At 44.5% G+C, this 24,210-nt stretch overlaps 1 protein-coding gene across 1 annotated transcript; it reads left to right on the top strand.

Annotated features, from left to right (window-relative positions):
- The first annotated feature begins 1,488 nt into the window (after positions 1-1,488).
- Positions 1,489-22,219, top strand: TDRD5 (tudor domain containing 5). The gene is made up of 15 exons (XM_062581693.1): positions 1,489-1,720; positions 3,289-3,693; positions 4,503-4,627; positions 5,767-5,850; positions 6,203-6,259; positions 6,831-6,984; positions 8,038-8,198; positions 10,941-11,161; positions 12,412-12,624; positions 13,186-13,252; positions 14,209-14,409; positions 15,246-15,407; positions 18,038-18,187; positions 21,025-21,241; positions 22,023-22,219. The coding sequence occupies exons 1-15, from the start codon at positions 1,489-1,491 to the stop codon at positions 22,217-22,219; spliced, it is 2,646 nt and encodes an 881-aa protein (XP_062437677.1).
- Positions 22,220-24,210: the final 1,991 nt, after the last annotated feature.

Below are 24,210 nucleotides of genomic sequence, written 5' to 3'. Positions count from 1 at the left end.
GTTTTATTGGAGACCTTTGGCCTGCCTAGAGTCAGGATATTAGATGCAGGGTGGGCAGGAGCACTGGTTCACTGCTTTCTGCGCTCCTTCGTGCCTTGCTAGTGGGTCACCGGGGAAGCAACGAATGAATAGGGCTGATGGAAGAGGAGAAAAATTGTGGGGAAATAGGGCACAATTAATGAATTCATACAGCGTCTGTACTCGCTTTCAGTGTTTCGGAGACCTTTAATGTGTGCGCCTTTTTCATGTTAACGCTGGGCCAGCGTGGGACAGAAAGACACAGTTTCCATCCACTGAAAGCACGAGTCGGATTTTTAGCAGCAATAGAACAATTTCCCAGGTTTGATTTCAGCCGGGCAGCATCCACCCTGCCGTGCACTTCCCCCCTCCCGCCCTGCGATGGGATGAAAAATACAAGCGTATTCTTGACCACGCTGAGGCGTGGGTTCCCCTTGGGCTGTCCTGGAGGGCTCGCGGGGCCGCGGCCGGGGCTGGAGCGAGCTGCCGCCAACGCCGCTGCCGCCGCCCCCCGCCCGCCTCAGCGCCCAGCGGCGCCGCGGCCAGAAGCGGGGCAGCGCGCGGGGCCCCACCCCGCCTTCGCGCCTCCAGAGGGGGAGCGGGGGAGCGGCGAGTGCGCATGCGCGCGCGGGGCCGCCCCCCGCCTTCGCGCCTCCAGAGGGGGAGCGGGGGAGCGGCGAGTGCGCGTGCGCGCGCGGAGACAGCCCCGCCTTCGCGCCTTGCCGGGGGGAGCGGCGAGCGGGCGGCGAGGGCGCATGCGCGCGCGGGCCGCGCCCCCCCCCCCCCCCGCCGCCTTCACGCCTCGAGAAGAAGGGGAGCGGGGGCGCCGAGTGCGCATGCGCGCGTGGGGTCACGTGAGGCAGGCGGTGGGGCGCGGTGGGGGGTGCGGGCGCCGCCGCGGCGGTGGCTTGGGGGGTGCGGGGCGGACAGTGACCCCCCGGGGCGGTGAGGGGCGGGTCCCCAGGACTGCGGTGTAGGGGCAGAGGGAGCTCGGTGGGGGGCAGCGGCGCTGTGGGGCAGGGAGGATACCACCTCCCTCTGCCTCCGCCCTCCCGGCAGTGCTTTGGGGGTGCAGGGGTCGCCGTGGGGCGTCAGGGTGCGCGAAGCAGTGGGGGAAGAGTTTGCAGCGTGGTGACCCTCGGGGTGGCTGCTGGGGGCAGCCACGTAGAGGTGCGCCTGCCCCGGGGAGGGGGGTGCGGTGCTGCGTGGGGACAGTCCCTGGGGCCGTGGTTTAGGGCTGCAGTGGCCTCCGTGGGGAGGAGTGCCTGCGGGGGGGGGGGGGTGGCCCCACGGGGACAGGCAGTGGGGCAGGAGCAGCCCTAACCTCAGCTCAGGTGGTGGGCCCCGGGGTGGCGGTCTAGGGGGGCGGGCAAGGGACGAGCCGGGTTGGCAGGTGATGGCTGTGGGCATCTGAGCAGCTTCTGTCCGCGTGGTACGAGTTGTTGTTTCTGTTTCCACTTCAGTGCAGACATGTCGAGGCAGGTGCAGCTTACGGACGTGCTCAGGAAGGAGGTGAGATCGCTGCTGATGGCTGCCAAAGAGGGGCTAACCCCAGCGCAGCTGGAGCAGGAGTACCTGGCGATGATTGGCAGACCTCTTCCTCTGCATGACCTGGGCTTCCAGTCCACCATGGAGCTGGTGGCAGATATGCCTGAGGTTGTCAGAATCTGTCCCCACGGCAAAGGCACTTTTATCCTGAAAGGTGAGGTGTTGCTCCCATGGTGGGGGGAGGAGTTATTTGGAACCTCATCTTGGCGTTAAGTGATGCTCTGAAACAGGGATTTGCCGGATGAGTTCCCTGAGCTATAGGTCACATCCCTCCGTTACTTTTTCCTCATATAGCTTTATGCATCATTTCTTGCCTTTCGTTGTTGTTTTTCCCAGATGTTGACCTGCTTTTTAGTGCTCTTCTGCTGTTTCCTTTTTTTTTTTTTTTCCTCTCTGAAAAACCACTCAGGCTTCTAGTTATTTTTCTGCATTTTGCATTCTGGACATAGAATCGTAGAATCAGTAAGGTTGGAAGGGACCTCTGGACTTAGATGAGAAACTGCAGTAACTTTTCTTAGGGCTACACCAGGATGTGTAAGCCTCATTTTTCTGTAAATGTAGAGTACAGTAGAAGCCAAAACCAGGGACAGAGCCTCTCAGAAGAAGCTTTAAATGTTTCCCTTTCTGACCCTGAGGAAAGCTCGGTCTCTGTCCTAAAGAACCTTTCTCACTTACTTTGTCTTTGGAAAGAGTTATGGATGCAAAGAGTTGATTAGGAAGGATGAAATGATGTTTTCATGGAGCTTTACTGCAAGATGAGAAGTTACCTAAAAGCACAAGAAAGACCTGGGTTCCCAGGTCCTCTCTGGAAAGACCTTACCTAGCTGTGTGTGTTCTCTGTCACACACAGGCTATCCAAGGCAGAACTATAACCACCTACTTTTGCTGGTACTAATGCCGTGGTGCTAGGCATTTTGACACACAGCTTATGGGATGCAGTGCAAGCTACTTGTTCAGAAATCTTTTTTTTTGTTGTTTGCTCTCTGTTGCCTGGCAGAATACAGAGGAGTGGTGGATGAAGAAGTTCAAAGTGGGTGAAGATTAAGTCAGCCCTGCTTTGAGTTGAGTGGGTTAGACCAGATGACCTCCTCAGGTCCTTCCAAATCTACTTGATTGTATGATTCCAACACTGTTGTCTCTGATGGTGAATTGAGGATGAATTTAGATAAAGAACAACTGCACAACCTGGATTTTTTTTTTTTGAATATGTTGCCAGCACCTTTTGGTTTTGTGAACTGATTAGAGTAGCTTGCTTTTTTTTCTCCTTTTTTTCCTATATGAGTGTTTTGGAAAAGACTCTGAGTCCAGCAACAGCCTGGTACTGTTAAATTATAGCAAGGGTTTGCCATGGTTCTGGCTTGGGGGTGGGGGCAATGAGCCACTTAGTGCTCTCCCAACAAAATCTGTGGCGGCTGATTTCCTGTTGTGATGCTATATGCAAGCATTTCACCAGCCTTCCTACTTGTATCTGCATTTGTAATGATAAGGATGCTAATTGGATGTTGGCTGATAAATCCAGTCCAGCCGAATTTGCAAAGGGAGAGGAAAAGTCGTTGCCATGCTGAAAATCAGCCATGATTAATTGTGTTTGCTTTTGAAAGAGGCCCTTCTGAAGAAGGGAGGGAGAAGAGAAAAGAATTAAAAGAGGAAGAGTTTTGACTGTGTAGAGGTTTTAGTGATTTACTATTTCAGTGGTTCTAATAGTTCATGTATTCTGCTTAGCTGTTGCAGATGAGACCACCAAAGACATTGCCAAACTGATCGCCAAACAAAAGACAAGTGTTAAGACACGGAATGCTGCACCAAGGGCAAATGCTTTGCCTAGCTCCAGGAATCAGCAGAAGTTCCCTCGGAGGGGCAGGACTCCTCCTGTCTTGCCAGCAGCAGTGAAGAGTGAGCTAAAGGATCTGCTGAGTTCCTCGCCAGTTCTGCTCTCAGACTTCAATAAGGCCTTCTCCAGACGCTTTGGCCGGGCGTTCAAGTACATGCAATATGGATTTTTTTCCATGCTTGAAATGCTTAGTAGTGTGTCTGATATCATTGCAATTGAACAGTCAAGAGCAGGGTCTTTGCTAACCCTGAAGAAAAGCCCCTCAACTGAAGAACAACAGGAAAAGACACCACAGGGTGAGGCTTACCTGTATTAGGAGATGTGTAGTTCCTGTAAGCACTGTCTGTGGCCAAGCAGCTGTCTTTCGAATGGATGTTGCTATATTTTCATCTGCTGTAAGAGTCCCGGTTCCTCTAAAATTTAGCACAGAAGGGCTATGGGATACTGTAGAAGCAGCTGCACGTGCAGCTTATTGCAAGGGCAATGTCTTGAGAGCAGAGAACTTACCTGGAAGATTCCCACCACCACCATTTTTGGTAGCAGGTGAAAGAGGGGGTGTTTAGGCTAGTCAGAATACAGGCTTTCTGAATGCGGGCTAGAATTCCTGGTCATTCCAGGCAGTAGGTAACAAAACTGGAAGGATGTCCTGAACACCTGCTTTACAGGCCACTAAAGCCTATTGAACACCCTGAGACTGAAAATTTACTAGTACTAGACTAAAAGTCACAACAGTAACGTTCCACAAAAGAAAACAGAAGAGGTTGCAGATATTCTCAGTGTTCCTGCAATGGGTGCGAGGGAGAGCAGAAAATCGCATGTGGTTCCTGCCAAATTCCTGACTTTTCTGGAGAGAATTCCTTTTTGCATCAGTCTAGCAATTGATGGTGTGCTCTCAAGAGCAAGAGTTTTTGTTTTGCGTTAATACAGTAAAGGATGCCTCTAGAGAATGCTGATGAACATGATAGCTGTGAATGCCACAGGAGATCAGAAAAAGGGCACTGGTGCTTCATACTTTAATTTTTAGATATCTTCTCTTTCTGCTTAATATGTAACATTGCATCAGTCTGAGAAAGAATCACAACCCCAGCTACTGTCTTTTCTGCAGCCCCTGCAGTTGAGATACCTCCTCCAGAACCCAGTTGTGAAACAGAAAGCTCCAATCAGACTACAGAAGAGAAGTCAGAACCAGAGGAAACACAAGCAGTGGATTTTGGTGATAAATTGAAACAAGTAAGTGGCTGGACAAGAGATCTGTAGCTCTTTCGTGTTTTAATCCTGGGGGAAAGGCTTACTGCTTTCATTTCTGTTGAGATACATTGTGTTGTGGATGCACTACCTCTTCCAAAAATGTTAGTACTCATTTTAGATGAGTCTGGCAGTGATGAGACTCATACCAGCCTGCTATCTAGCTTTATACACTGTCAAAACCTAGGTCATTCTCATGTCTCTGGTCTTCAGATCTATGTTACAGATCATCCAAGGTCAGTTAAGCATCATCTTTCTCCCTGATAATAGTGGTGATGTCCTTTGGTGTACTCCTTTATAATTAGACTTCAATAACCCCTTTTTTTGAGACTTGAGCTGTGTGAAGTGACTTGTTCAGTCGAGCAACCTGTGTGACAGAGCTGGGGGTTGATTCTCAAGAGACCTTGTTGCCTGCAGTCTTGCTCTGACACCTGGATAATGTTGTCTGCAGGGACAAAAGTGAAAGAAGTCTTTTCCAGGTGATGCCAAGGTTTGAAAGATACCTCCCTTATTGTATCCCCCCAGAGAGAGGGGCTTAAAAAAGAAGGTATGTTCAAACTGCAAATGACAATGTAAGGAAGGTGGTAAGGTATCCATAGGTTAGGATGTAGGGATTGGTTTAGTAAGGGAGAATGGAGGAGGAATGTGATAGCAAGAATCTGGGGAATGGTTCATCTTAGCTGAAAAGTGTGAGGTGTTTCAAGATCTCCAGAACCTGTAGAAAGTGAGGGCTGCATTTGATCCTGTACCACCAGTGCAGCTCTGGCAAATGCAAGAGATGGATGGTACCTGTGCCTGGAGCTCTTTCTGGCTGAGGGTGTGGAGCGGTCCTTGCAGGGAAGGCCTGTATCAGGGAGTGTCTGTTCCTTTGCAGTTAGAATAGTAGAGTCTAGCGTATGTGATCGTGTTTTTAAAATATCCTTTACTAAACCCATATGTGCAACTCTGTTTCGTGGTGTTCTTAACCTTAGGTAACTTCTGCTGTTCGTGCATGTTTCCTTTGTTAATGTGTGCGTTTGTGTTTCTTCTCTCACAAGTGACTTACCTAATTAACAGGAATTTTCATGAGCCTTGGAATTCCTTCCTCTCTCCTACCTTGGTGTGATTTTTTTTTTCCTTTATAGTTGGAGAAAGATTTTAAGATAATGCTGTGTGAGAAAGGAGCTGGAGGGACAGTGAGCTCAGCCCTTAAGGAAAAAATTCAAACTGTAAGTACTGTTAGTTGCAAATCTTTCATAGATGCTTCTTTCTGCTGTTCAGTATTGTTTTCCTGGGTATGGGTATGTGTTCCAAAGACTTTTTTCTGTTTTGTAGGCACCTTGAAAACTATCATTCTAGTCTAATGCTGTGGCTAGCTATTAAAACTCTGCAGCAGGGATGCTATAGTCCGAAACCTCAAGTGTCTCTGGGACCAGTGGCAAATAAGTGTGCATCACAAGGCCCTGAGATGTCCAACTTTTACAAATATTTATTAAGCATGTGTATAGTTTAGTGTTTGTGTGTCTGTGTGAGTGTCTGAGCATGCAACTGTCTGCTAATGGTGTCTCCTTTTCTGTTTAGGTTGTAGCTAAGTATCCAGATGGTTTACTTGTTTCCAAGCTACATGATGAGTTTGAGGTAATTTTTACTATTAGGGTTAATCTTTTTACTTGCTAAAATTTGCAGCAGTGTTATACCTGTGATGATCTAAGATATGATTGTGTCAGAGCTGAGAGGTGGGGCTTTCTTTTATTGCTACTTAAGCTACTTCTGTCACAGTGCACGCTTTCACACAAAGTCCAGTCTTAAAAATCCATCACAGTGGCCATCTAACAAGGTGATGGTCTTGGAAGGTGAAGGACTGGAGCATTTCTTGAAGAGAGAAGAGAAACCAACAGGGAGACAAATTTTTAATCCTGGCTGAGAGATGCTTAGAAAATGCTTGCTGAACTAGAACTGTTTGTGTGACTTAGTATTTTCTTTCTAATGTTTCAGATATTCTCTGAAAAGCTCAAACATTCCTTTTTTTTTTTCTCTCTTGTTATGGACCTCCCCTGCTGCTAGCGGTTCTCATAATCCAAAATCTGCTAATAGTTTGAGATATGGCAACCTATTGCTTATTGTGAATCTTAATCCTTCTCAGTGTGTGAGGTTCAATTCAGTGCATTGTAAAAAGCTGCTTTTTTGTTTGTTTGTTTTCTGGCACTAGGCACATTTCAAAGAGAATCTCTGTGTGGGGGAACTTGGCTTTGTAGACATGTTAGAGTTTGTTGGCAGCCTTCATGATGTCCTCCATGTTGAGTGCAAGGAAGATGAACAAGACTGGCTGGTGTTTGACCTCAAATCCAGGTGCTTAACAGAAGGTAAGGTGGCTTTGTATGTTATGTTTTTGTGCAAGGATCACAACGGTGCTGCTTTGGGGATGAAAATTCAACCACGTGGACCTACAGGGAGCTTTGGGATTGCTCTCTTTAAAAGAGAAGTAGATGCCCAAAGGTCTTGTGCACCAGTTTTGAGTTAAGTGGGACAGTGCCTGGAACCTAAAGATTTCTTACATGCTAGAATGTTAACATGTATTTTTTTTCTACTGAAAAGGGATAACTAAATTTGTCAAGCTACAGCAAAATGGCTTGAGTCAGTTGTAATCAGGTCTGAATAAAGCAAGCAACTGTGGTTTATATCTTCTTCAGTTGTCATTTTTTAGTCATGACTACCATAGTGTGTTGGTCTATCTTTGTTAATGATCAAGATTATTTTCACAGAAATAAAATATTTGCTTAATTTTAAAAATTGGAAGTATTGATTCTACAGTGACTATCTTGGCTGTAAAAATATTGGTGCTGTTTGAATTTTGATGCAGAACTTTTCTGCAGTAGCTACTGTGTTCTCACAAGATGGAAGTTTGCTCTGTCCTTACTTTCTCAATTCTACATACATGCAGCCTTTTTGTGGAGCCTTGAGAAACATTCCGATTGATTTGATTTTGAAGACTGAGTTCTAGGCTGTTGAACTGGACAAGGAGTGAATGTGTTACTGCTCCTGCTTCTGGGTGTGTGAAGACAAATTGATTCTTTTTCTCAGTGCTTTGTATGTGTCTGGAAGTGTTTTAACCGTCTTCCTTGCTTAGGCCATCTGCTTGAAAGAAATGTGCATGAGAGTAGAATAACTTGCTGAATACACTGTACTTTGACACATTTTCAAAAGCACCACCATACCCTTGGTTAGAGGTTTGGCTAGGCTTTGTTAAATCCCAGTAAGTATGTCAGTGCAAATTTTCCTCCGCTGGATTTGTGTTCATTTGTATTAGCTCTGCTTCTTACACATGCACTTTGCCAGTGCTCGTTTTCAAATGTGGAAAGGAGCAACTCTGGCTCTGGGACAGGCATGAGCTTTGGGTTTTGACGTAGCGCTCTTAGTTCCACCAGATGAGCAGTCACAGTGTGAGGACTCCTGGCGTTGGTCCCCACCCCCTCCTGCTGCTGAGGTCTCCCAGAACTCCTCTCTCGGAAAGCCTGAGGATGATGTGAACCTGAATCAAAGCAGAACATTCAATGTGGTCACAAAGTCATTTAAACCGGTGAGTAGGCAAAGTAGCAGCTAGTAGTTAAGCTGCGCATAGAACAGCACTGGCTGTTGGGTGTTTTGCGCTCAGAAATGTGCATCTTCGATGTTTTTGTTTTTCCCATGTTGCATGCCAGTATGTTACTCAGGACAAATCTTTTCAGTTCATTGTATTACTCCCGTGTCCTTTCATCATTGTTGTTACAAGTTGTGAATGCTTTTACTCCTTTTCTCCTTATCTTGGGAACGCACGTTCTTTTTGCAGGTATGGGGTATGTGAAGCAGTGTAAACCATTTACTTTAGGCGGCTTTATAAACCTGTAATAACTAAAGGAAGCCAGTAAGACTGTTAACCACCTTAAGTTGTATCCGTTCATGGTCCTTGCAGCTATTCAGTTGGACTTTGAGCATTCTGATTTTGTTTGGCAGTGTATTTTCAGAAGGAAATTGAGAAAATGCAGCTCCAAGTGTCTACCCAGTGTGATTGGAATAATATGTTTGTATCACCACTCTGTTTTTCCCCCTGTTGAGCATCTTTAGACTTTCCCATTTCCCAGAAAATCCTCCTAACGTGAGTTATTTTTCCAGCCAACTTAGTCTTGTGTTTGTGTCAAACTGGTGGTTTGGAGCATGTGTGTAGGGAAAAGATTCCAGGAATTCTTCCTGACTTTACTGTTTTGTTTGCTAATGATCTTGGAAGCCTGAGATTAGGAGTATGGCATTATGTAAACATACCCTTCGGAGATTTATGCAGGCTGCCTTGGTCCTTTGAAGAAATTTTAGTTTGATGTGATGAAGTCCACAGTGAATTCCCCTACATCAGACAAAGTGTGCATGTGGGAAGGAGAGAAAAGGGGATGCATGGTCCAGGTAAACCCAACCTCAAATGAGATTTTTGTTCTTGTATATTACAAAAAGAACCTGTTCAAAGCTCCTAGCAAGATACATCTTGAAAGATGTTTGTACAACTAAAATTTCTTATGAAAAGCAATCTGTGAAGTTTATCATTTTGTTTTACAAAGGCTCTAAAGGGGAGGAAAGCTTCCTGGAGTGTGCCAGTTAGGATAAATAATGTAAACATTAATCAGGAAGCTATGAGGAGAAGGGGAGGGGTCTCAACCTGATCCCTGCACTGTTGTAAGGTATCCAAATATCCCGTCACAAGAGACAAATAATGGAAGTGTTGTAATGAACGAGTGAGGGAAAAGGGCCGAGTCAATCCACTTGGCCCAGAGAAAGGGATAATATCCAGAGCCACCGCTCTCAGCGGCTTCTCTCCGTCCTGAGCAAGAGGACCAGGAAGGATGTAATTCACACCACTCTTGCGTCTGCCTACACGGGCTAGGGAGAGGAGTCTACCAGTCTCCCAAGCCATAATGCTACAAATGCATCCTCCACATAGGAGGGGATGTAATCTGTAAAAGTGTGATTTTTAGAGTTGTGATTTCTTTAATAAGCTTGTTGGCTTTTTGTAAACTTGTTTTTTAAGTATGTCTCCTACATCTTTCACATAGATTTCTGTCATCGCTATCAGTGTGTGAACTAGATTGTAGATGCCATGTGTGCCCCTAGAGTAAAATATGAAGAGCAATCTGGGAACAAAACTCTCCCTCAGAAATGTCACTATTCACAGGCACTTCTAAGAGGAAATCTATGAAATGTGGATTTTTGGAAGTGATGCTGCTTCCCAGGCAAGAATTTTCTCAGTTGTTCTTTAACTCAAAATGTGAATTTAGTATTTAACTCAATGTTTTACTCTAAATGCGGAACACAAACTCAAGGGTGTTAGTCCTTGCACAGTCTCAGAGAAGGAGAGGCTGTCATTTATTTGAAAACGTGCTTTAAAGAGACACCATTGTAAGAAGCCTCATTTGCAGTTGCATTAGCCATTTAGTGGAGTGTGTGCTGGAAGGCAAATTTTGCATGCATTCCCTCATGTATAACCCAGTGATAACTTATAGTGTGTTCACTGTGAAGAAAGATTAAATCACTTTGACTTCTGATCATTGGAAGAGCACTGTTAATTAGTATGAAGGTAAGCTCTTGAGGCAGTGAAAGTAGCTAATGTACTATCAAGGCTCCCCTCTACACTAACTCGGATGAATTAACCCTTTCAACATAAAACAGTTGAAGAACAGCACAAAAAGTAGGAAGCTGTGCTGGCTCACTTATGTGGGTAGATCTGTGTAGAATGAGAAGAGAACAGGTTTGTAGGTTTTGTTTGGTTTTGTCCTTGGAAAATATCTGTAGTGACAGCAATTTGCTGAGTGTGAAAATGAGATGCTTTTGTGTCTTCTGTCACTTTTACATCATTTTCAAATAGAGTTTTGCAATTCCAACCATACGCACTTTCGTAGTCACAGATCTTACAAATAACATCTTTTGTGTTAAATGCAACAAAATCAGAGGTTTTTTTTCTTTTTTTGAGCGATAGCAATTCAACTCAAAACACTTTTATCTACATCTGTGGCATGATTTTGACTCCTCCTCTATTCATTACAGGAGTACAAGCAAGGTATTTTTGTTCCACCACTCTCTTTTGCTGGAGTGAGGGAAGGAGGAAGAAAGTGAGAGTGAAAATTAACTCTCTTATCACAGGGGAGGTCAAATTTGCACAGTTTGGTGGGATTCTGTGAAACTCAGTACATCACAAGTCCCTGGGAAGCAAGAACTAGTATTTTTACCTTAAGAGACCATTCATGTGTGTTCTGTGCCAGGCAAAACATCTGAGTGCTGTCTTCCTCTTACTCCTTTGTAGCCCCAAGGTTTGGAGTACTCCCTGCTAGCCGTGGAGATGACGACTTCAGAAATCCCCCCAGATGCTGTTCAGAACATAAGCCTTAGCAGCTTGCCACTGCTGGAGAAAAACTGCTTGGTGGGGGTCTTTGTGGAATTCATCATCTCTCCTAGCCAGTTCTACATCCAGGTCTACAGCAGGGAAACATCTGATAAACTGCAGGATCTGATGATTGAGATGAGGTGCGAACGTGCTGTGCTGATTTGGTACTGCTGCCTGTTCTGTGTGTGCATGCGCTGAGAGAACTGGACGTCCAGCTGTTAGTTACGGTCGCTGCTGGCTTAATAAGTTGATACAGAGATGGGTGCAATGTACTCCTAGACATATGCATAATGCTTACTTACTCCTTTTAGCTAGCAAGCAAAACGTATGGTTAATAGCCATTCACATTTGGCTGGCTGTCTCCTGGACAGTCCTAAACTTTTAAAAGCCTGGAAGTAAATTTAGGGACTTTTGTGTTCCTTTGCATCTCCTCCCTGTGTTGCCTGTGCTACTGTTGTTCATCTGCTCAGTTAAGGCTTTTGCTTCCATCCTAACAGTGGTCAAAAAGCAACAGGTAGCAGGTTTTTGTCATGCCTGTATTTGGCAGCAAAACCCACTCAGTGACACTGTCAGGTGCATGACACATTTGGGATTCTATTCAACTGCAGCAGTGCTACAGCTGCTTTTAAATTCTGTGCTAAAGCAGATGCTTGATGTTCATAGAGCGTATATAAGTGTAGTTACAGACGCTGCAGACAAATACCGTGGATGTTTAGCCAATACTCCAGAAACATGTTCATAAGAAGCAGCAATATGTCAGAGAGTGGTTCCAGAACATTATTTTTTTTTTGCAGAAGAAATTGAAAAAAATAATAATGGAGTCTGAAGACTAGGGACCAGTATTGAGACTGGTACTAGGACTATATTAAGTTTGTAATTATTGTCATCTCGTTAATTCACTTTCTGTTGGACCGCAGGAAGAACAGTCAAATGTTAAAGTTTAGATTTGCATCTCCTTTATTTTGTCATTTCAATGTAAGTTCACTGGAACAGAGACGTAAAACATCCATTAAAACAACTCAGTTGCTGGCTTAACTGGTAGAGATACAGTGCTCCATCGTGACTAGCTAATGGTGGAAACTGTGTTGATGAAAGCCAAGTAAATAATTCATAAACCTTTGAAGTATGTATGATTTATATCTGTGATGTGCAAGAATAATACAGGAAAGCTACAGGTTTCCCCCCATGCCCAAGGGGTTTCCCTGTACAGTATTTCCTAACACTTGCATTGACTCTGGAAGCTTTTCCACGTTTTGTCTTAAGCTGAATGCCTGAAAATTCATATAATGGGGACTTTAAGAAATCAGGGTTCTTTAGGAGCCCCTGTATGTTTCTCTTTGCTCTTCTTCTGTTTCCTACCAAGTGTAGGCTTTCCTTTTGGTGTTTTCAGACGCTGTTATTCAAATAAAATCATTTCTGATCGTTACATCATGCCTGAGTCCTCAATGCAGCCTGGACAGCTTTGCTGTGTAATGATCTCTGAGGATAAGTGGTGGTACCGGGTTATCATCCACCGGGTGCTCAGTGACCAGGAAGTGGAGGTGTTCTATGCAGATTTTGGAAACCTGGGCACCGTCCAAAAGTCTTGGCTGAGATTCCTCAAGTAAGTAGATTACACAGGGGGACCTTGGGCTAAATCCTTCTGCATTTCTGCCTTTATTCCTTAGCCTTGCCTTTTGTCACTTTTGGTCATTTTGAGGCTCACTAATCCTTCTCTGTGGGTTTTGCGAGTGGATGCAGACATCCTTGTGAACGGACATCAGTCTAAGCAGGCTGCGTTTGCTGCATCGGGTAGCATCATTCTCCTCTGTAATGCGGTATTTTTGCTCTCTCTTGCCTCTGTTCATACATGGCCATTGGCATTCCTTGGCTCAACAGTCACTGCTCTCTGTCTGTAACTTGGTATTCATAAAAGGTTATGATGGGAAAATGCTTTGGGTAAAGGAGAGCATAAGGGACTGGTCATTGTTATTTTTTCTGCTGTGCTCATTCTCTGGATATGAAGTGCGTTCCAGAGCGGTTGACCAGTCTTACTCGTAAGTGCAAAATCAAGAGCAGAGATAGCCGTTGGGTTTTAAAACCCAGAAGAGAGGAAGTTCTGCTACTCCAGCGGTTTTCGCTCTGTAGTTTGCAGTGATGGTGATGGCTTTATCTCCTGTTTTAGGTGGTGCTACTTGAAGCTCCCTGCTCAGGCTGTTGCGTGTTCCTTGGCATGGGTGAAACCCGTGGAGGTGTGTTTTCACATTTGGTTTTGTTTACTGGCATATGTATGAGAACCATTAAGTGGCAGTGGGCTTTATATCTTGTTATTGGCAAGCATTTAGACTAATTTAGATCTCATTGAGGTTCATAGCAGAGTTACTTCCATGTTTGGCAGAATGTGACTGGGTAAGTCTGTTGCTTTACAAGTAACCACTTTTCCACAGTCTGTCTTCGTTAGGTTCAGAGTATTCTTGCTTATATGGTTTTAGAAACAGATAGCTATTGTTAAGGAAATGAGCAAATTCATTTCTTTCCCAGTAGTTCTGCATAGTTCTTTTGAAGCCTTGGTAGCTCCAGTACAGGTTCCTCTGTTTTTAACATTTCTTCTATGACTGCACTTCGGGTGAGTTAATTTTGAATTAGTTTGGTGCAATCAGTACAGCCAAAGAATTACAGTGCTCACCCTATGCTGAGAAACCTCTTGATCAAAAAACCTGAAAACACAGACTCCAAAGGAAAACATGTGCGCAAATTTGCTGCCTGTGTTTTACAAATAATAATTTTTTAAAGTTCATTTTCAGTTCTTTCCTATGTTGGGAGTGGGGGTTAAAGATTCACATTTTTCTTTGCTCTGAGGCTTAGCAGCTTCTTTAAAAGCTTGTGAGACTTCTGGCTTTTGTAATTGCATGATTCCATGAATGGTGACTTTTTAAAAAAGCCCAGTATTTAAGAGCGAGTGACAGTGTACCATGCTTGGAAACAGATAATTAGAGTGAAAGGGCATCGCCAGTGGTAACTAGCATTGCAGGCTTTTGAGTAGTTTGATTTAGTTTAGTGTTGGGAAGCTCATCTGACCGACTTTTCTGTTGTTGTCCTAAGCCTGATTTAGCCTAATTGCCTTTTTGACAAGTGCCCGTAAGGGAAGGTCTCAGGTAGTTGATGCTGACTTGGTCATAGTAACTTCTCATCCTTGTTTCTTCTTGAGGGTACATGGACCGATGCAGCAACTCTCCGATTCCGAAAGTTGTGTGGCTCAAAGCTGCTCGTGGGCATCGTGGATGAGTATGTGAACGGTGTTTTGCATCTCTTCCTGTGTGACACGTCCTCTGAGGGGGATGTCTACTTCCACAGTGTCTTGAAGGATGAAGGGCATGCAGAGGTCTGCAGAGAGAATATTCCTTCCCAGGTCAGGAGGAACCCGTGTCCTGCTGAAGGAAAGGGCAGTGAAAGGGGGGGCTGGGCATCCGTAAGGGAGCAATCTTTACTTTGAAATAAGTAGCTTTGTGATGAGCAAAACTGGTAACTCATAACTGCACATCCTGTGTATGCATCCCACAGTGTCTGAACTCTATGATGAGAGCTTTCTTTATAGTTAAGGTGGCAACTGATGATGCTACAGGAATGTTCTGGCTTTGTAGAACAAATTATTTCAGTCCTGTCTTCTAATGCTGAATTAGGAATTAAAGTTGATGAGTTTGCATTCTGGAATTGATATGTCTTTTATAAATAATATGGAAAAGTAAGATAGCCATAGATATTCTGAGCATCAGGCCAAACTGAGATGCCATTGAAAGGGTGTTAAGAGATGTGTTAGATTCTTACCCAGCCATTGCTAATTTCAGCTAGTTTTGCCTTTTGTAATTGGAGAGGTCCCTTATTCATCCAAATAGTTAATGAGAGCGAGTTGCTGAGACTCTGTAGGTAAACAGTCAAGTGTGTTGGTGGCAGGGGCAATTAGATTAATTAAGATATGCATGGGCATATCCAGTTTTGCAGGGAGGAGGACATGGCTGAACAATTTTGTTGTTGGAGGGAGGCGAGTTGATTTTTGCAGTAAGATAATTTCTGCCAGAATTTGGAGCTAACTGGAGGGTGGTATGCTGCTGCTTAAAACGCTTGGAAATCTTGCTGGATCTCTTTTATCCTTTGTGGTAATTTCAAAATGTTTTCTTGACTGTATTTGATGTGGAGTTTTTTGTTTTTCTTTTGTTTTTTGTTTGTTTTTTTTTCCCCTGTTACTAGGGGTTCGAGGAACTGAATCCTTTGGCCTTGTATGTTCAGCCGAGTGCAAAGCAGGGGAGTGCTGGACTGGGGGAGCCAGACGTTCCCCTGCAGCAGGAATGTCTATGTGTAGATAACGGAACAGCAAGCTCAAGTCTCGATGGGGGTGAGCTGTGTGACCAGGTGAGCATTTGGCTGTGCTGTAACTGTGATCCAGTGAAATCAGCACCAAGGGTTGGTGACATGTATTATTTTAGTCCCTTGCAGTTTGAGGGTGGATTTTTTTTGTTTTGTTTTGTTTGATTTATTTTTTTTTTCTTTTTTTTTTTTAACAAGGGCAAGAAGGACTGTAACATAAAAATCATTATGTGAGGAACACAAATACTGCTCTGGATGCTTGTCCTCTGATCCTTTCGCCCACTGTCAGCTCACTGAATTCCTCTGGCCTCAGTCTGTCATAGCGTCTTGAAAACTCTCCTATGCACTATCATTTCTTAGAGAATGCTCTTAAGAACTCAGAGCAGTGCCTGATCCTTGAGATCAGCTTGACTTAACGCTTTCCCCTTTTGCACCTCCTGTAGTTGAAAAACGGTGTGTCTTCCCCTCACTTCACTCATGTTTGGCAAAGGCTGTGTGATAATTAAAGGTGTCATTCAAATGTCAGAGAAGAACAGAAGAACTTTTGGTATTTTTTGCATTAAGGGTCTTGCTCATTCTAAATTTATCTGAAAGGAAGCAATTTGCAATCCTGACTGCTACAGGTGGTAAGGTTGCACACAACTGTAATCTTTTTCAAAAGATACTCTGCAACAGCAAATAATGTTCAGATCTGGATGCTGCTTTACATCTTTGGACTTCAGAGTGCTTGAAAAAGAGGAGCTCTTTTCTGTTTAACAGATGGAGTAACTGATGAGCAGAGTTAAGCTGGGAGTAAAAGCTAAGTCTTGAGCCCAGTCTAATGTGCTGCCATTAGAAGCACCAGGAACAATTTTCTACCAATGTGTTCTCTGTTTTCCTGTATTACTTACTGTAGCGTTTTAATGACACATTTTAACACAGAGGCCAAAGCACTTTTCAAGTAGGTGTCAGTTGTTGAAGTGCTCAGCAGTGTGCCTGTTGCAGGAATGTTTTCCATCACATTTTTCAGAATATAAAACTGAAATTAGCACAAAAGCTAGTGGAATGTTAGCAATTTGTAAAGCACTCATTTTACCTAGGTTTTGTTTTAGCAGTCTGAATTTCTATACTAGAGAAACTATATAAGCTGTTTATCTTGGATATTAGTGGCCCTGCACTGCTGAAGATTAACATATCATCTGAACTGAAGGTCCCAAATCAACATCTTATTTTATATATTTGGAAGAAATTAATGTTTCATCCTGCATTTAAGTGTGTGACCAAGACTCTGCAAATCTGGTTTTGATTCTTGGCCCTCTGATAGGTGATTCAGATGACTTTGGAGGGGTCATTTAATCTTCCTAAGCCTTAGTTAGTTAGATATAAAAAGGAGAGAATAATTCACCTTGTGTCTTACATTAAATCTTTGTAGAAAGAGACTTTTCACTCTAGTATATGTATATGTTGCCTTAAAAAAAGGGGATGCCCATCTTCCTGGAACCTGTGGGTGTAATAATAGTAGAATGAGTTTCAGTGCTTTCAAGTGTCACAAATTACCTTTCAATACTTAGAATGTTATAGCTAATTGTTTTGTTGGTTATAGTGAGTGGGTGTTCACTGATTAATTTGTCATTAAGAATACATCAGATTAGCATAAATACTGGTAAGTGAAAATGAGGGCTAGAAGGATTATAATATCTAAGAAATTGAGTTTAGCTTATTTGCAAAAAGGAGCAACCTCCTTGAGATGTCTGAGAGTCAAATATCATATATCTAGGCTGTTTTTTTTTTTTACCTGGAGACAAGTTGCAGTGGTTTTGAGCGTGGATCTGCAGTGGTTTGTCTTTGTGAGTAACTGTAGTGAACTGTCTAAGCCACTTTTGTGGCACAGAGGAGATGAAGCTGTTGTTTAAATCATGGAAGTCCTGGTGTGATAAGTAGAGTTCTAGCCTGTCCTTCAGTTAAATGGCTCTAAACTTATTCCTTACTCCAGAAATTTACTAAGATTCCTTTTCTTTCGGAAAACGTTCTAGGATGGGGCAGACCTTTCTCTGGGGATGCCATACCTAGAGCCAGTCTATGTGGGCTCAGATTTCTGGAACAAGAATGGGCTCCCTCTGCCAGCTGTTGAGAAGGACACCTGTGTCAGTGGTGAGGCTGTGGATTTGCATGCTGTGGCATCTTCCTGCCAGTCTGTCAGTGACGAAGGAAGTGAGAACCAGCAAAACAAAGAGCAGCTACAACAGGTTAGGTTCAAGTAATGCCCTCGGGGAAATTATCTTGGAGAGTTTTAAACATCCTTTGTTTGAGTGCCTCCTTGACTTTGACTTCATGCGGAAAATCTGGGGAGTCTGCACTAACAGTAAAACTTACTTACCACTTAGAAAATGCAGTTTTATTCAATATATACAAGTTTTACTGTGGAGGCAGGAAGTTAAAGTGACAGCTAGTTTCTTGTTCAGATTATTTTCTTCTGTTCCTTCTTCCTTCTGTCCTCTCCAACTTGCCAAAACTTCTCCAAAAAAGTGTTAGAGCATTTCTTAGCAGAACAGAGAACTTCTCTCTCCTATCAGTTAATCCGTCAGGGTGATATCTCATTGCTCTGTGATCTGTGCATTACTAGATTTACTGCAGTGCCTTCCACTTTATTCTACCCACACTGGCTGAACCTTTCCTTGCTTTGTCCCGCTCCTTAGGAATGGCACTTGTCCGCTAACAAAGAGATGTGGGATGATGTGTGGCCATTTTTAGATCAGGTAGATATCCCAAGAACAACAGATGAAGAAGCTGAGGTTGCAAAGGAGCATACAAATGAAAACACCTCGGAGCTTATGACAGTGGTTAAGGTAAGGGTGTTCTTCCTTGTCTACTGCTGTTGAGAGGCCTTTGATCCTTTTACCATATCTCAGAAAAGGAACTAATAATGAAATAACGACTGTTTACTAGCTCAGAGCAGTACTGTTGCCTCTTCCTTGCTGTTTTCTGGGATGCTATTAATAGTATGTCGGTGCATGCTCGATTGACACTAATCCCTCATGCTGTGGATTGCAGAAACAAGAGCAATCATTTCAGCACTTTCTACATCAGTCCTGGCCCTCCTTCCCTCCTCTCTCCCCATGTGGTGGGCTGGAGGCAGCTTTTAGGACAGCAGTGCTGGGACCACTGGAGCTAGGGCAGAGTGCTGTAGAGCAACATGAATCCTCAGCCAGAGTTCAGTGGGGAGTGTGAATGTGTCACGTTTATGTCACTGTCAGTCAGAGACGGAGACTGAGAGGCCCTACTCATGGGACCGTCTGTGAGAGAGACAGAGGTGAATGCAAGTAAATGGTTCCTCGGGAAGAATAATTAGAAATTCAGCTTTTGTTGCATCAGCTAGAGCTGGGAGTGACAGAAATGGCTCAGCTTCCACAGCAGGTCTGTGTGTGGCTGCTTGTCTTTGTGGGCATGCTGGCTGTGCCACTGGGAGCAAATCTGCAGAGCCTATTCTGCCCGTTTTCACACGGGCATTGATGTCACATGGCTGAAGTCAGGGGTTTGTTGATGAGGGAGCAGGCCGTGTGTTTGCTGTAGAACACTGTGGGTGCAGAGGGATTCAAAGGCCTGACCCATGGGAGTTAGCATGAGGGTGCTGTGCATTACCCAAGTTTCTTCCTGTTCAGTGAGTTAGGGAGGTGGATTTGAGAGGGTTGCACTGTGGGATATGCTTCTAGGCATTATGTGGAGCTGGTGTTGTCCGCTTTTGTCTTAAGTAGTGGTTAAAGATGAGTTTAACAGGACCTGTAGCATTGCTCTTTACAAATGCCCTGCTTTGGGTTCAGTAGGGAGCCATAGTGCTCTGGCATTGCTGAGCCACAGAAGGCAACGCACAGCTGAAAATGAGACTGTTCATACAAGGCTGTGGATGATTAGAACTCCTTACATATCTGTAGATTGTGTGGGCAGAGATAAAGCGCCCTCGGAAGAATGAGGGGAAAAGTGGCTTTGAAATAGCCTGCGGCAGACCTGGAAGAAATGGTGGATCTAGGGGATGTTACCTGAAAGACACGGAGACTAGGAAAAGTGATACTGAGAGAAGAGGAAGTTTGTGATAGCAAGTATGAGGAGCAAGGAAGAGATGGAGGCAGGTGCGTAGCTTGCAAGAGGTGACTCCAACAGTCCCCTGCAGGTGTTAAGCCGCGTGGATTTAGAAGCACGGGAATTCCTGACTGGATCAGAGAAGTCCTGGGCTCATTGTCCCTGGCAGGGATCTCTGTTATAGTCTTTAGAAGAAGTGACAACAATTTCTATTGCGGAAAACTATGGGGGGGAGCAGGAATCGTGCCTGTAGGCGTTAGCTAGCTGGCTGGAGTGCTTCTCCCCTCTTAGGACAGGGGGGTTTCCTTTTGCTGATCCCCGCTTATCTCTTGGCTGCAATAGGTCTTTGTGGCACCTGAATCTACAAGCAATGTCACAAAACGGTATTGCTGTCCCCCGTAATGCATTAGGACAAAGAGCAGATATTGCCTTACCTACTTCCTGCCCTTCACAGTACTCTCTAGGGTATCCCATCTCATTTGTCCCTTCTCTAAACTGAATAGCCTCTGTCTTTTTGAATTATTTCCATCCCAGTTTTTTCTAATACTTGCAGAGATTTTCACTGTCCACGCTCGCACCCTGTCTGTTTCTATTTTGCCCTGTAGGGGCAAGGACTCCTTAACTGTCCCCCAGCTGAGATAGCATGGGTGGCAAGAGGAGAGGCTTATTATCTTTCAGCCCTGTTCGTTCTTATCCTAACGCTCTGTTTTTTTACTGCGTGTTAGGCAGAGTTTTTCAGTAGGCTGATGGTGTCAAGGTGAGTAGCCAGTTAATTAGACGCCGTTGGTGTTTCAGTCACTCAAATTATTCTGTCTCAGCATCTTGTCAGCACGGAATTTCTTGTGCCCAGCCATCTAGCAGTCTTTCCTGCTTCAGGAGCTGCTCCTGGTCCCATTGTTGTACACAGTTTAAACTACTGAAGTTTACTTCTGTAAAAAATTAAGTGTGTTGTTCTGGGCTAGTTCTCTGACCACACTCTCCTCTGACCAACGAGAAGCACGTCCAGATGGCGATTCACTCCCCCTGAAGATGGGAGGCTTTCTCTCTCTGTTGGCAGCAGAAAAAGCCTAGAGAGCAGGCACCTAATTTTTAAACAGCTATGGTTGGACAAAGTAAATTGCACGACTGGTGGTCTTTTGACGTTTCCCTGTTTCTCCCCTCTGTGCTGAATTAATAGATACAGACATTGGATATAGTCAGTGTCTATGGCTGAGACATGGGTGCTCATCTCTGAAACTTAAGTTTAATTTGTTTTCTTAACCAAAAGTGTGGAGGGACTTCCTCAAACTTGGTTCCCGCTCCCTTGCAGAAACTCCCTCCATCATTGCCGTCACTTGTTCTGCGTGGGGCTGCTGAGAGATCAGCCAGCTGTTAATGCTTTGCTAAGAGATGGTCGTTTGCATCTTGTAATAAGCTGTCACGCTTTCAGCTTGCTGTGCAGGAAGAGCTGCCCTTTGGCAAGGTTGTGAGTAACTAGTATTTAAAAAAAAATACAGTTGCTGACATTCCAGTCCTTCTTGGACTCTGAAGGATAACAAAAATCAGAGCAGCTAATGAACTGAGTATGCACTAATCACACCTCTCCTGAGTTTTTTATATACGTTTGCAGACACCACATTCTCTTGGAGAGTCCTCAAAGCCTGCTGTCTTACCCAAGCCACTGGAAGACTTTTACATCTCCCTCATCTACTCCAACCAACCAGCAGAAATGAGCCAAGACGACCCTGGTCAGACAGAAAGATGTTCTAACAAAGCCCAACTTCTTGAAGCTGTACCTGCCTCTGTTCTGCTTCTGGCAACACCATTTATCTTGGACCAATGTAACAGTATGAATAGATTTGTCAATAGAGTTTAACATGGAGGAATGTTGAGAGTCTGCCAATGTGCTAGGAGTCTTGCAGTCAGCGCTGGGTATCTCAGGATTGGTAGAAGCTTCTTTGCTAGAACAGATGAAAAAGTTGGTGTTTCTGTGCAGCAGATGCACAGATGCAGCAAAATGGATTTCTAAAGGTCTAATGGGGACAAACGAATTGAGGGTTATTTCTCTCTTTGATTTTTGCTGTCTTTTCCAGACTTTCTAGTATTTTCATGCAGGTGTCTTCCTCCATACGTTAGTGTGTGTTCACTTCATACTGGGAATCTTTCAATCTCCCATCCATGAGAGAGAGAAGATTTTTTTTTTATTATTATTATTATTTTTAACCTTGTAAGACCACCTGAGAGGGGTCTTTCTCCTTCCAACTTCTGAATCATGAATGAATTTACAAGACATTGCAGCAATGGCTCAGTTTACAAGCTATATTAAGTCACTTGCCCAAAGCAGTGCCTCTTTGTGCCTTAGAACTGAGCTGTCTCTGAAATGGAGGCCCAGTCCTCCAGATGGAGCAACTTGATTCGTGTCTGCTTTCCCACTTCTGAGGAAATGGGAGAGGAGGGAGAGATGCTCCTGGCTTATACTGTGCCAGGCTCACTCCAAAGGTGGGGGCAGGGTAGTCCCCATACCATGGCTTGGTAAGGTCCTGGCAAAAGGGATTTGCTATCTAAACTGGAACTATTGGAATTGCCTTGCAGATAGGTATTATCTTTCCTGTTTTCCTCCTTATGCAGATAAAGTGAAGAACGAAGACCTTCCCAAGAGAGAAGCAGTTGTCCTTTGCAGTGCCAGTAGGTTAGCTGACCAGGAGGCACATCAGAAACTTTATGTTCCTCCTACCTCACCATCTGCAACGTTGGGAGCCGCTGCACGCTTGGCTGCTTCCAGTGGCCTCTTCCAGTGGTTTCCGAGCCTGAGAAAGGAGATGTGAGGAAGGGGGAGAAGCCGTAGCTGGAGCGACTGCTGAGGAAGGAGTTGTCCTCTGCTGCAATTGCTTGGAGCAGCGAGGGCTGTCTGTGCAACTGTCCTGTCACTTTCTTGGTTCAGAAACATTTCATCCCTGGAATAACTTGGAGTCTGGCATCTTCTCTGATGTGCTCAATATATGTGATAAATGTTACTTTTACTTTCAGGAAAATAGATTATGTTCGTGTTGTACTGCCGTTGTACTGATTTATTGCTTTTTAATGTTTTGGAAGAATATCTAGTGTCATCTTGTGTTGCACCCTCTAAGGTGCGGAGAGAAAAACTGTATACAGGTCTGTCCCTTTAATACTCTTAAATTTTTTAAGATTTAAATTTTTTACTCTTAAAATGCAGTTTTGACTGAGGATGAGGGGAAGCTTTCTTTCAGTTATATCTTAGCTTAAGTCTCCACCTGTCCGAGTGGGGCTAACCTGCAAAACTGAAGTTTTCTACCTCAAGAAAAAGTCACTTTGATTTGTTAATGAATTAGGATGCAACAAACACAAAGCCTCAAGAATCCCATTTTACACTTACTGAATTTTATATATATATATACACAGCCTATATATATATATTTTGAAGCTTGATATGTTGACCATGTTCTGTCATGACTGCCCTTTCAGACGAGCATATGAAATAATGCCCTTTCCATGGCCTTCAATGACTTCAGCAGAGAGCAATAATAATCATACAACTTGTGTCCGTCAGGAGTGGCATTTTACATATAATTCACAGGAATGGGGAGAGATGCTGAGTCTACCCGGCCTCTAAAAGTACAAGTATTATGGCTTTCATGCCAACGTTGCTCTCCACCTGAGGCTGTGTATAATCCTGCTAAGCAGTTAATTGCACTTGCTCTGAGCGTGGCCTCGGTGGTGGTGTACAAGGAGAGTATTTGCTGAAGGCCGCAGAGAGGAAAATTCATTTTACGGCACCTGTTGTGGCTGGTGAGGGGTCAGGAATCCTTCTAGGAAACAGCTGGAGCAGGAGGAGGGTGTTACTGAGGGGAGATACTATATGACAGACCTGATGACGGTGCTTTATGTGCAACAGGTGAGTCAGTTAAATACATCTCTGTGCGCTGCCAGGGTCGGTGCATCGCTCTGAACCGGGGAAGCCCGTGCCTTTGCTAGGTCTTCGTCACGCTAGATCATGTCGCAGTCAGGTCCTGGGTCCCTGAGGTGAAAATGAAGAACGGAGTGACATTTAGAGTAAGAAACCCAAACTGCAGAATGAAAGTACTTCGTGCCTCCAGACTGCTGTTGTGCCAGGCAAAAGCTCGCAGGGGCCGAACAGGCGGTGCCGTGTTTCGTGAACTGAGAGGCTGCCCTGGGCTGAGCTCTGTGCAGCCGGGGCTCGGGGAGGTTTCCCTGAGAGCTGGTGACGACGGAAGGGCGGCTGTCGTGTTTCGACTGCAGCGTTTGGAAGTGTTCGGATGCGGAAGGGCTAAGCACGTAGAGAGGAGGAAGAGAGAAAGCGCGTCTTGTTTCTAAATCGTTTGCTACAACAAAAGTAAGGGGCTTTTTTTGGTTTGTTTTTTTCCTCCCTTAATTCTATACAGGGTCTATATGGTCCTCACTTAAAAACAGGCAGACAGAAAGCTAATGAGGAAAATGGAGGCAGCGAGATGGAGTTACGGGGGCTGTGTTTTGGGCAGATGGCAGTACAGCCCCGCAGGGAGTTTCAGAAGTTCCTTGATTTTTCTGGTCCCGTGCTAGGACTGTGGGGCTGCGTTGTGTTCCTCACCAAGCGTAGGGAATGGCTGAAACGGAGCTGAGCTTTCTCAGGGCTCTGGGCAGTGCAGCTGGCCAGATATGAGTGCTTTTTTTTTTCCCCCCTTTGATTGCATCTGAACAGAAGTATTGAAACGGGAAAATTCCTGCAGATTTTTTTTTTATGCTTCTCACAGAAATGTAAGTTTTCAGGTCCCAGGTGGATTCAAGTTCTCATTTCTGC

The sequence above is a fragment of the Rhea pennata genome, chromosome 8 (genome assembly GCF_028389875.1).
Source record: "Rhea pennata isolate bPtePen1 chromosome 8, bPtePen1.pri, whole genome shotgun sequence".
NCBI classification, from domain to species: Eukaryota; Metazoa; Chordata; class Aves; order Rheiformes; family Rheidae; genus Rhea; species Rhea pennata.
Note: the sequence above shows the minus strand (reverse complement) of the source record. Positions and strands in the feature narration are given on the sequence as shown.

What these genes read in the sequence shown, in the direction of transcription:
- TDRD5 (XM_062581693.1), top strand. Translation starts at nt 1,489, where the DNA reads ATGTCGAGGCAGGTGCAGCTTACGGACGTGCTCAGGAAGGAGGTGAGA. An exon ending in TCACAAAGTCATTTAAACCG is followed by an intron (nt 8,199 to 10,940) that starts GTGAGTAGGCAA and finishes ACTCCTTTGTAG; the next exon opens with CCCCAAGGTTTGGAGTACTC. An exon ending in AGCTTATGACAGTGGTTAAG is followed by an intron (nt 18,188 to 21,024) that starts GTAAGGGTGTTC and finishes ATACGTTTGCAG; the next exon opens with ACACCACATTCTCTTGGAGA.